The sequence below is a fragment of the Tachysurus fulvidraco genome, chromosome 16 (genome assembly GCF_022655615.1).
Source record: "Tachysurus fulvidraco isolate hzauxx_2018 chromosome 16, HZAU_PFXX_2.0, whole genome shotgun sequence".
NCBI lineage: Eukaryota > Metazoa > Chordata > Actinopteri > Siluriformes > Bagridae > Tachysurus > Tachysurus fulvidraco.
In genome coordinates, this window is record NC_062533.1 from 3,485,806 (window position 1) to 3,498,305 (window position 12,500).

At 43.8% G+C, this 12,500-nt stretch overlaps 1 protein-coding gene across 3 annotated transcripts in view; it reads left to right on the forward strand.

Moving 5' to 3' along the window:
• Window positions 1–12,500, forward strand: part of kifap3a (kinesin-associated protein 3a) — a 26,747-nt gene that overhangs the window by 2,697 nt on the left and 11,550 nt on the right. For 2 of the 3 annotated variants that reach the window (XM_027163393.2, XM_027163394.2), the window contains exons 2-10: window positions 1,701–1,832; window positions 2,388–2,533; window positions 2,668–2,726; window positions 3,979–4,120; window positions 7,797–7,896; window positions 8,306–8,430; window positions 10,389–10,487; window positions 10,577–10,755; window positions 11,710–11,872. In XM_027163393.2, coding sequence (XP_027019194.2) covers window positions 1,701–1,832; window positions 2,388–2,533; window positions 2,668–2,726; window positions 3,979–4,120; window positions 7,797–7,896; window positions 8,306–8,430; window positions 10,389–10,487; window positions 10,577–10,755; window positions 11,710–11,872 — 1,145 coding nt within the window. The remainder of the gene's footprint in view (window positions 1–1,700; window positions 1,833–2,387; window positions 2,534–2,667; window positions 2,727–3,978; window positions 4,121–7,796; window positions 7,897–8,305; window positions 8,431–10,388; window positions 10,488–10,576; window positions 10,756–11,709; window positions 11,873–12,500) is intronic. The other variant, XM_047801774.1, reaches the window with a different exon arrangement.

Sequence of the window (12,500 nt, forward strand, 5' to 3'; positions counted from 1 at the left end):
TAGACAGATTGATGAAGTATACTGTTTGTCATTAGATAAATCCATTCCTCAGAGAATTCAAGCTGTTATAAAAGCCAGAGGTGGTGCAACAAAGTACTAGTAGTGTTTTTATTTGGTGATTCCATATAATTTTCCTCAGATTTGTGATTCCATATTTTTTTCCTCTGTTTGATCTGTAAAAACCGTTGTAATTGACTATAGTTATCTTTCTTTGTTTGTTTTTTTTTAAGTGTTTTATACAGCCAGACGTTTGGATCGTTGAGTGAAATTTCTTTTGTGGCATATATGTGCTTGGTTTTTTTTTCTACACAATTAAACATTTTAATGAACATCTTCTGAGAGGGGTGATTCTATACCTTTTGCAAGGGGTTGTACAGTATATGTATGTTTGTGTATATATGTGTGTATGTATGTGTATATATGTATGTATATAATAATAATTTTTAACACTCGATTAATCATCAGACACTAATGCCCCTTCTCCACCAAAAAGAACCGGGTGCTGGTTCAGAGCTAGTGCTGGTGCTGGTTCAAAGTTGGTTCCACTGGCGAACCTTCTAAGAACCGGTTTGCCTTTCCACCGGCTAGAGAGCCGTCACAGAGCCGAGCCGAGTCTGACGTCACTGTCTGTCGTTTCCCAGCGCAGCAACGTCAGCGCAACAGCGGCAAACACAAACACAACATCAACAATGGCGGATGTTGCTTTACTGTTAATGCTCATGGCTTTGTGAACCTACATCGGCATCCAAACGCGGCGAATAAAACGTGTACGTGCGGCTCCGTGTAATCTGTATAAACGGAGGTTGTAATCGATAAAGTACATGACGTTATTTTATCATTAACACAGAAAAAAGTTAGCCTTAGCATGTAGCTACCTACTATCATGTGTGCTGATGATAATGTGTCATATTGCAGTAAAGTAAAAGTGTATTAAACATTAGTATACTTAAGGTACGTTATCAAATGCGCTAACAGTAGCCCCGCCCACAGCCCCTGACGCAAGCGGTTCTTAAGTCTAGACCTGCGACGTTTTGGTGCTACTTAAGGACCACTTTTCCTGGTTCAGAGCCGGTGCTTTGGCGGTCGAAACAGAAAGAACTGGTTCTACATTAGGATTCAAAGCAGCACTCAAACTGCCTCGGTGGCAAAAGGGCATGAGTTTCTACCATGGTGATGTTATGCCAGGCCTCTAATTCAGCTGCCTTCACTTCCTGCTTGTTTTTTGTGCCTTCAGTTTTACCTTCAGCAAATGAAATCAAATGCAAATAAACATGAATACTGACGGAATAACACACCTGAGTAAGTCAATTGTCCAAAAACGCGACATGACATAAAAAAGAAATCTTGCAGAGAACCACATTTAAAATGGGACTCGTGCTCTTCTGAGTGTGTTGGTTGTTTAGTACGAGGATCCATATAAATAAAATTATTCATATAACCTTATTATCTTTAAGGTTATAGATTTTTTGGGCATATCTGTTGGATTATCCACAGCAGTAGAGACTGAGTCCTATTACACAGATACGTCTGTACAACTTAAACGATATCTAGACCTACACAAGTCTCTTTCCACTGACATTGACTTTTTCAGTGTGCCCACCAACAGATTACTGACCAGCAGTATGCCTGTGTGCCTGATGAACTTATGAGCTAATGAGTGTGGGTACAGTGTATAAATACATCATCTTTATACTCCATAGGAAAGTCAAGGGAGGAAGTCTGGATGTCCATCCCACAGAGAAAGCCCTTATTGTCCAGTATGAAGTGGAAGCGACTATTATGGGAGAAATAGGAGGCCCGATGCTTGGGGAACGCAAAGCTTGTCAGAAAATGTACGTTTTCAGGTTTTGGATTAAAATAGTGCACGAGTATGAGATTTTGGACACCATTTGTGGAGTATTCCATGCTCTCAACAAGTGATTGATTCATTGATTCATTGATTCATTTTGATCTCATACTAACAAATAAGTACTAACAAGTGATTGGTTCATTGATTCATTTTGATCTCATACTAACAAATAAGTACTAACAAGTGATTGGCTCATTGATTCATTGATTCATTTTGATCTCATACTAAGAAATAAGTTCCAACAAGTGATTGGTTCATTGATTCATTTTGATCTCATACTAAGAAATAAGTACTAACAAGTGATTAGTTCATTGATTCATTGATTCATTTTGATCTCATACTAACAAATAAGTACTAACAAGTGATTGGTTCATTGATTCATTTTGATCTCATACTAACAAATAAGTACTAACAAGTGATTGGTTCATTGATTCGTTCATTTATTGATTCATTTTGATCTCATACTAACAAATAAGTAGTAACAAATGGTGAAAAAATTCAGCAAACATAACATGGACACAAACATTCCTTCTCTCAGTGTTCGTCTGAAAAGCCTTACTGCCAGCACGGATATCGGCTCGCTGGCACGGAAAGTGGTGGAGGAATGCAAACTCATTTCACCCTCCAAGCTCCCAGAAGTGGAGCGACTGCTCTTCTACCTGCAGAACCGCAAGTCAACTACAGGTACGAAGCAGCATGTGCAGTGACATCCCAGTTCGTCTGGTGGACTAGTGAGGGTAGTTATGTTCATCTGGTTAGGATTAAGTAAGTCCTGTTGTACATATAACTCAGCATTCTTTGTTGTTTCTAATGTACAGAAATAAAAGAGAAGAAGCAGATAAAGCCACGAGATCCAGCTCCTTTTGAAGGCATGGAGGTAAATCAGTTCATTCCATCACTTCGGGCAGTATGTTACTGTGTGATTGTTTTTTTTTTTGCAACTTCAGCATTTCTCTTGGCGCGTCGGTCGTATCGGGTCTACGTTTCACATCAGAGATGAATCTTTTTTTACCTCTTTATAACAATCTATTGGAGACCGAAGAGCACCATCCAAGCTGTGAAGCATGGTGGTGGCAGCATCAGTGTTCATCGATGTGATGTTTACTGAGTATTAAGTGAACAAGCAACACTTGTGTTCACAGTGAACACACCCGGTCACTTCATGCGTTTTCTGTGATCCGATAGCTATCCGACGGTAAAAGGTAAAAAGACCAGGTCTAAATGCCCCCCGAAACGTTTACGAGACGGATATAAATCCGATGGTACGAACCCCTTCAGGAGGTGGTCTGGGATGCGCCTCAGATGAATGTGGTTGTTCTAGCCACATACGTCAGCGCTATACTCCTCCCAAACGGAAGTTCGTCACTCGTAGGTGATCTTTTTTGTAGCATAACCGTCGTAACGAGTTTTTTCATCTTCTTTTTGATTGCATTCTGAAAACCGCATACACCAAAACGTGTTCGTTTTCAATTACCCCGGAAATGAGGTAAAATATATCAGCATTTTGGGCGGGAGCAGAAAGATGGGATCGATATCCGATTCGCCGAGACGTGTTTATGTGGCCTGATGTAAATGGAACAGTTTTAACAAATCAGATAGCTATCGGATCAGAGAACACACACGATGTGACCGGGTGTAAAAAGGCCCTTAGATGCTTTACACACTCAACACTTGCAGCTTTGCTTACATAGTGGAAGAGGGGCAGGGCTATCACGTGCTGACGCCGGATGAGAAAACATGGCAGACGTTTTTCAAATTAGCCCATGTTGTTTTATTATTTTTTCAGTGTTTCATGTTAAATGCGTTTGACGTCATTTGCTACGAAAAGAAACGTTAACATACAACGCAGCTAACATTTAAAGACTAGATTCTAGAGTACATAGTAAATGGTGCATCATTTGGGACACAGCTTATGAGTTGCCTTTAATGGCTTGTCAAGAATAACAGGATTTTTTTTCCTCCCACTGACTCGATAAGGACTAATGAATTAATGTATTTTTTTTGGCCAAATTGCTCATAACTGACAAACTGTTCGTTGCCTTGTCGCTTGCTGGTGTAAACACGAGCTGATTAGCGTGTTACGATGGCGAGTTTAGTGGCATGACGCACGCTCCGTTGTGATATTGCAGCTAGACGAGGAGGCCAATATCAACAGCATCGAAGACTACGTGGAGCTGCTGTACGAGGACGTTCCAGAGAAAATCAGAGGAGCTACGCTTATTCTGCAGCTGGCTCGTAATCCTGACAACCTGGAGGAGCTGCTTCAAAACGGTACGGAGCGACATCAGTACTCAACCATACAAACTCAATGCGTCCCAGTGAGAACGGAGAGAAAGTGGGAGCTTGAGAACGTAACTCGAGTTGAAGTCTGAGTACGTATAACTGCAAATAGCATCTGGGGCTTCGGCGCTCTTATTTACTCACACGGATGTGTTCCTGAAAGCAGGTTTTCAGGGTCTGAGATTGAGGGGGGAAAACCCACAGTCTTTTAAAGTAAAATAAATGATCCAGTATAAATGAGAATCTATAGCCATCTGGATATTTACAGCCACGTAGCAGCGTCGATCCTTTTTTTATTAGCATACGGTATAAAAGTATCTTCAGCTACTGTATCATTCCCCGAATTAACCATTAAATTCACATTGTTCGTTTCCACTAGTGTGGTTTTATAGTGAATGGATGGAGGTGTGATTATTTTTGTATTCGAAAGCACAATCATTCCTATAGCAGTTCGCACCTTCACTTGGAATCAAATCTGAATCGGCATTTAAACAAAGCCGAGTTAAAAACCTTCTGTCTGTGTGGAAAGATCAGGAATCGGATGATCTGTGGCACCTAGAAATAAAAGTATTATGGTATGCGCTCGCAGTATTTGCGTAGTGTAAATAACAGAGCCGTACTGAGACTTTCTGAACTCCAATAGACTAGTCGGTTCTCCTTTAAACAAGCTGAGACCGAAATGGAGACGAGGAGCGTCGCTGGTGAACCAGCATGAATAAGGAGCGGAAATCTGATCCGACTAACCAACCAACCAACCAACCAACCAAAGGCACTTACTAATATAAATATTTGTTCAAGGAGACCCAGCACTTGCTTTCTGATGAAATTATCCCTGGGTTAAGAGCTGTAACGGTTTTCAAGCTCCTTACACGGTGCACTGAACTGCAACCGTAATTCACATATCAGGAAGCTTTGTGGCATTTATGTGACGTCGGACTTTTATGTGCGCATACACAGACTCTCCTTTTATTTCCCAGCTGCTCTCTTTCTCTCTCTCTCTCTCTCTCTCTCTCTCTCACCACACACCGACGGCTCAGTGCCACACGTCCAGTGTCCATCCCTTCTGTCACAACGCATTAACTCCTTTATAAACCTGTCAGAAATCATTACCTTTACCGAGTTTGGAAACGGCGACGAGGCTCAAACAGAGTCACGACGGGGTCAGACGGAAACGAGAGGGGTCCAGGGGCCACATGCCGCAGCACGACGCGCATGTCCGCTCACAGAGGAAGTCTCATTTCTCAAGCCGCATGAGACGTGACCTCTCCTCCCCTCTCGTCCCGGAGCTCCCGGGTCCTCTGACCCTTCTTCTCTTCTCTGTAACCTGCACTCGCTCTCGCTCTCTGTCGCTTTAACCCCTCGTCCGTCGTTCCCCTTGTGTTTTCCCGCTCACAGTCAAGCGGGCCTCATGTACCATGTCCTAACCCTGGTTCTTCACTTCAACTCAATTGTTACAAACTTCTCCTATAGCGATGTCCGTAAATAATTCTACCTTTCATTGTTATCATTTTTCTTTTTTAAGAAAGACCCGACCCGAGACAAACCCAAAAAAATTTGACCCGAGTCTGACCCGACCCGTTGGCTTTTTTTTTTTTTAACCCGACTGGACCCGATTGTTGCGTAACTCTACACTAAAGTAACCGCTACAGCGTGGATTCAAAATTGATTGACAGGTCTGTTTCAACGAAAATTAGCTTACCGCCAGCCGCACGTCGCCAGCCGCATGTCGCAGGCGGTCTTGGCAAACAGGAGAGGTTGGAAAAGGACTCGAGTCGAGGCACACACACACGTACAGTAGTTCGGGTCTTCTCGGGTCCGTTCGGTAAAAACACATTCATTTTAAATTACACGAGACCCGACGGCGCTATTATTATACCCGACCCGTGTCCGAGGTACACGTGAAACTTTTAGACCCGAACCCACTCGGGTCTTGGGTCAGAACTCGGGTTTTCAGATCTAAGTGGACCCGTGAAGACCTGTACTCCAGTTTCCTCTACCAGTCCAATGACATGTGACCATGTGCTATAGGCTTATTGATATCGCTAAACTCTCCATAGTGTGTGTGTGTGTGTGTGTGTGTGTGTGTGTGTGTGACCTGTGTCCCTGGGGTGGTACCGGGTATAAAAAAACACCACAGAGAACGACCAGATCTCTTTATCCAGTCACTTAACCCATTTGAAATCTTCTGTAGCGATTGTGTAAAAGCTGTTCTCTCATCTTCCTCGGTTTTGATGACGATGAGACGGAGCACTGCTGACGTTTCCACCATCCGTATCTGATCACGAAAAGATCCGATTTCTCTTAATTCCGTTCCTTTGAGACCTGCAGCCCCTGAAAAGCTTGCTCTGACCGTGAGAACAGCGAGGTTTGGTCCACGTTTAGTCAGTTTTAGGCCGACTGGCTGCATGTACCACTGCTTTTATACGACATGATCCTTACAGACAGATATCCAAGGCGAGGGGAGAGAGCAGCACAAATGAAAAACTTTTCCACATCGTTTTGGGTAAAATGATTTTATGTTTCTTAAGGTGGAGATATCAGCGTTGTCATGTTGTTGGCAGAGGAACGCAATTCTCAATGGCTGGCTTCCAGAGTTTAGTTAATGTGACATTTATAGAGATTTCCCAGAATGCCACGCAATTTACTGTATTGTTCACTTTGAATACAATCACTATCAGGTGAGGGAAATGTCTAGAGCAGTGGTCCCCAAACCCCGGTCCGTGGACCAAATGGTACCGGGCCGCCCAAGGAACATTAGATGATTTCCATTTTATTTACTGTGGTGTATTTCTCTCGGGTCTGTGCGACTTTCCATGGACGAGAGGTTAACCGGGAGCTGAGAGACGTGACCTAAAGCCGCACCGATACCGCGCATGCGCAAAATATCATGATATCGGGCCAGGTTTAGGTGACGTCTGGAGCTGAGCGGCTGCGAGCGGCAGTGGTGTTGTAGCTTTGGTGGAGAGAGAAGGTGTGTATCGCTCTTCTCTCTGTTCACCGGTACTTTGTCATGTTTAACAGTGCTTGGTGTACGTGTATATTGTGTTTGCTCAAATTTAACCCACAAATTAGCAAAAATGAGCACGAAACAGACGTCGTTAGGAAGTTAGAAACTCTGCCGGTGTTCTGGATTAAAGTCATGGCGGAATACCCTGAGATTGTCACCACAGCACTTACATCCCTATCGCCATGTCCGACATGCTATCTGTGTGAAGCGGGGATTTCTGCAGTGAAGGCAACCGAAACAAAACAACGGAATAAACTGGACATAAGCGACACACTTCGGGTGTCATCGTCTCCTATTACCCCAGATGGAACCGTCTCGTTGTAAAGAAACAAGCTCAGGGTTCTCATTGATTTAGCGTTGTAGTGAGTTAAAAAGGCATGTTTAAATACATTTAAATTAAAATTATTAATTTTTATTTAATTGTATAGCCACCACCCCCCACCCCCAGCGGGCCGAGGTAAAATGATAAAACATTCACCGGTCCGCGAGGAAAAAACGGTTAAAAGTATATAAAGTAAGTTTTAATTACAGATTGTATTTTTAAGGCCTACATATGATCCTGTGCATGAAAGTGTGTACTGTGGTTTAATTAAATTGAGTATTGTATTTTGTGTGTGCGTGTGTGTGCGTGCGTGTGTGCGTGTGCGTGCGCCACCACAGAGGCGGCTCTGGGAGCCCTGGCCCGTGTACTGAGGGAGGACTGGAAGCAGAGCGTGGACTTGGCGACCACTATCATCTACGTCTTCTTTTGCTTCTCCAGGTATTAAGCTGGATATTAAAACCTCCTCTAAAACTTTCTAGACTGAACGTCGGAGCCACTTTTACGAGGCTCTTGTTTTCTTTCTTTTTCTTTTTCTTTTTTTCCTTTAATAATAGTGCGAAATTGCTTAATCATAATAATAATGCCTACTGTCAAGACCAATTAGAGTAAGGGATTGAATAGATGACTGTGAAATCCCGTGGTTGTTCTTGGCTCAAGTGGAGTTCATTGTTTCTCAGCTGGGCTGCAAAATGGATTTGGTTCACATCCATCTTGGATTGGAGATCACGTTGGGTGCTAGCTGAAACTTTATCTTGGCATGGCTGAACATTATATTTAGAGTTTGGTGTCTCAGGGTCAAAACATACGAATGATCATCACTTCCTTCCTTCATTCCTTCCTTCCCCAGTTTCATCCAGTTCCACGCACTGATCACTCACTACAAGATCGGTACGCTTTGCATGAACATCATGGAGCACGAGTTGAAGAGGTACGACCTGTGGCAGGAGGAGCTGCAGAAGAAGAAAAGAGCTGATATCCTTTCTGCGTGGTAAACGCGAGTCTGCATTCACACAGGGGTCAGGTGGTTAAGTCGGGTCAGCGGTCAGAAGGGCTGTTTTTAAGTCACCTAAAGACAAAAATTATATGAATTTATTCTAATTTTTTTTTTAATTCCTTTTCATTGTCCAGCCGTGGGGCGGCACGGTGGCTTAGTGGTTAGCACGGTCGCCTTACACCTCCAGGGTTGGGGGTTCGATTCCCGCCTCCGCCTTGTGTGTGTGGAGTTTGCATGTTCTCCCCGTGCCTCGGGGGTTTCCTCCGGGTACTCCGGTTTCCTACCCCAGTCCAAAGACATGCATGGTAGGTTGATTGGCATCTCTGGAAAATTGTCCGTAGTGCACGAGTGAATGAGAGAGTGTGTGTGTGCCCTGTGATGGGTTGGCACTCCGTCCAGGGTGTATCCTGCCTCGATCCCCGATGACTCCTGAGAGAGGCACAGGCTCCCCGTGACCCGAGAAGTTCGGATAAGCGGTAGTGACTGTACACATTACATGATACAAAGCTGAAGCACTGATCAGTTTCTGATTGGGTGTCTTTAGCACTATTCTGACGGGATTAGTTTTACGTGGGGACGTGGAGTAATGCAATTTTACCTCAGGACGTCTGTAATATTAATTGGCCAATTCGCGGGGGACAAGACGTCTCAGTAAAACTAGCAGAAGTGGGAGGGGTAACTCGCTTTACGCACCACAGTAACCTCCTTGTCGTCATGTGTGTATGACGTTGCTTCCTGTTTCAAGCACCTCCATGCTTGCAAAATGCGCCAAAAACTACTTTTAAACAGGAAATGACGGAATTTTACCGTACATATTTACAGCGGGTCTATTCGGGCGGGATCAGTATTACCTGAGGTCATTTTTCCGGACCTTTTTACAGAAGGTAAAAGTCGCCGTAATCTTTACTGACATTGTCCATAATGATTACCGAGATGGCGCATTCGGACGGGACTAAAATCACAGAGAAGCTCTGGTAATAATTACTTTACCCCCCACGTCCCCCACTTAGAACTAATCCCGTCCGAATAGGGCTTTTGACTTGTTACATTCTTACACTGAATCGTTTCACACGACTGTGGTGTAGAGTGAACACTGCGGAAGCTTCAGATCAGGGTTTCATAAGGCCATCTTTAAAAATATTCTTGTTTGCCGTCACCCGACCGACCCTGTCAGTTTAGGGCCGACTCAAATTTTTATTTTATTTTTTTTGCTTTAAGTCCGACCGACTTGCCGGTTGTAGATTTGCGTTAAGACCGATCTTACTCTTCAGACAACTAATACAAAAGCAATAAAATAATAATAATTATATTTTAGTAAGTATTGTAAATATATAAATCGCCTCGGCCTACATACAGACGAAGGCTACGTTCTTTCTTTTAAATAAGAACCCGTGACGTCATCTACGTTTACACTATCGGTTCCCGGATGTCACACTGCGGCCTGTGCGTTCGCTTCGTCTCATTCTCTCTCATTCACTGTCAGAGACGACGGTTCGCGCTCGGTAACGACGGCTGCAGTAAACAAAATGTTCGCGTCACCGTTCAAAGTCATACGGGTTCGGGCGCCATGATACATCTAAAAAACTCATTAAAACAGCTCGACTACGCTTTAACTTGGCACGAAGTTCTGGAAAAACTGTCCGGCATCACAATAAGGTTTGCGATGATGCTCCCGAAGGCACGGGTTGAAGACCCAGTCAGTGACGTCACGATATGCTAATTTGTTTAAAGTCGTACCTACTGTACATCATCACCATCACCAAAATTTTACTTTTTTATTATTTATTTATTTATTTATCTATCTAGCTATTTATTTTTTTTTACTGTTAGTGCAAACCAAAATATTTTTAAGGATGGCCTAACCCTAAAAAACCCTATAAAGGTGTATCACTAATATCGCTTCTGATTTGAGATAAAAGTCCTTGACTGTTTAAACGGGAGGAAGACCCAGAGAACCAGAACGTGAAGAAAGAGTATGAGAAAGCGCTGAAGAAGTACCATAGTCTGCTGAACAAGCAGGAACAGCTTCTCAGAGGTAATACATCAGACCCATATGTATTTACATGGGATTGGAGACGGAGGTACTGTAGGCAAGGTTATGTTGTTCATCTTTTCACCCCATAGTGTCTCTGTACCTGCTGCTGAACCTGTCTGAGGACACGCGCATAGAGCTGAAGATGAGGAACAAAAATATAGTGCACCTGCTGGTGAAAACACTGGACCGGGAAAGCGAGGAGCTCCTGGTTCTGGTCGTGTCCTTTCTCAAGAAGCTCAGCATCTTTCTGGAGAACAAGAACGATATGGTGAGGCACACACACACACACACACACACACACACACACCCTATAATTGACCGAAAACCCCGCTCCATGTTGAGGTGAGAACGGAGTCTTCTTCCGTAGTCTAAATCTGCGTCATGGTGACGGACTTCACATGTAGCCATGAGCAGCTCGACCCATTTATTTATTTCTTTTTTGATGGTGTCACTGTGCCGTGTGGCAGCCATATATCATTGCAGTAACAGTCATTAGGATTGAAAGCTGGTCTGGAAGTGGGGTAGTGAGGCTGTAATAGGTCTCAGGTTTCCTCAAGCCTATGTGGCTGTGGCTACAGCTGCAGTAGCCCACAGATGCCTTAACAAGCCGGGCTAAAGCTTCATCAGCAGACCTTAACACACACGCCGAGAAGTGTAGAGCAGAGCAGGCGTCTGCTGTAGAGTAGGTCTTATTTAATTATTTATATTTTACCTGAAGTTGTTTCTCTTTATGTTTGGTCTCTCTCTCTTTCTCTCTCACTCTCTCTCACTCTCTCTCACTCTCTCTCATTCACTCTCTCTCTTTCTCTCTCTCTATCTCTCTATCTCTCTCTGTCTCTCTCTCATTCACTCTCTCTCTTTCTCTCTCTCTGTCATTCTCACTCTTTCTCTCTCATTCTCTCTCTTTCTCTCACTCTCTCTCACTCTCTCTCACTCACTCTCACTCACTCTCTCTCTCTCTCACTCTCATTTACTCTCTCTCACTCTCACTCTTTCTTTCTCTCCCTCTCTTTCTCTCTCATTCTCTCTCTCTCTTTCTTTCTCTCTCATTCTCACTCACTCTCACTCTTTCTTTCTCTCCCTCTCTTTCTCTCTCATTCTCTCTCACTCTCAGTCTCTTACTCTCTCTTACTCTCTCTCTCTCTCTCTCTCTCTCTCTCTCTCTCTCTCTCTCTCTCTCTCTCTCACTCTGTATGATATGCTGCCTTGGTGTGTATTGTAGGCTGAAACAGACACTGTGGAGAAGTTGGCTAAGCTGGTCCCCTGTGATCACGAGGATCTGCTGAACGTCACGCTGCGTCTCCTCCTCAACCTCTCCTTCGACACAGGCCTCCGCAGCAAGATGGTGCAGGTGGGCCTACTGCCCAAACTCACTGCCCTGCTAGGTACGCCACATACCTGTAGGCACCATACAAGTTTTTCACACAGACATAAATCATGCTGATGGATGACCGTTAACGTGTATAAGGTGGCTTTTCACACTGGGCGTGTTTGCCCGACGTACGAGGTCTTAATCTGAGTGGGATTTTTCCTGGTGCCCTCCTGCAGTGTTGGTCTGGTTTTAGACTCTTCTGATCAAACCCAGATGCATTTGCCCTCGTCGTACATCATCAGCAATGTGCGCGGACACAACGCAACTGGAATTAAAAAAAAAAAAGAAGGTCGTTTTGATATTCCGTATGTCTACAGCAGCACTGCACTGTAAACTAGGCTGCGCTCCACACATCATCTCTTGCTGTATTTAATATTCACTTCCTCCAATCATATTTCCCAGTAACTTGTATACATGTCTATGCCTGGTGTTTTTGCATCCGTGCCTGACCGACTAATCTTATTATATGATTCACAGCATGACATTCAGATTATCATCTCATTCCAGATTAATTCCCCCTGTTTTAATGTTCTCCAGTTTCTGTGAAGGCTTTCCACTAGATCAGGGGTCTCCAATCTCAAATGAAAACCTGCACCCACACCGGCCCTTTGCGGATAAGATTGGAGACCGCCGCACTAGGT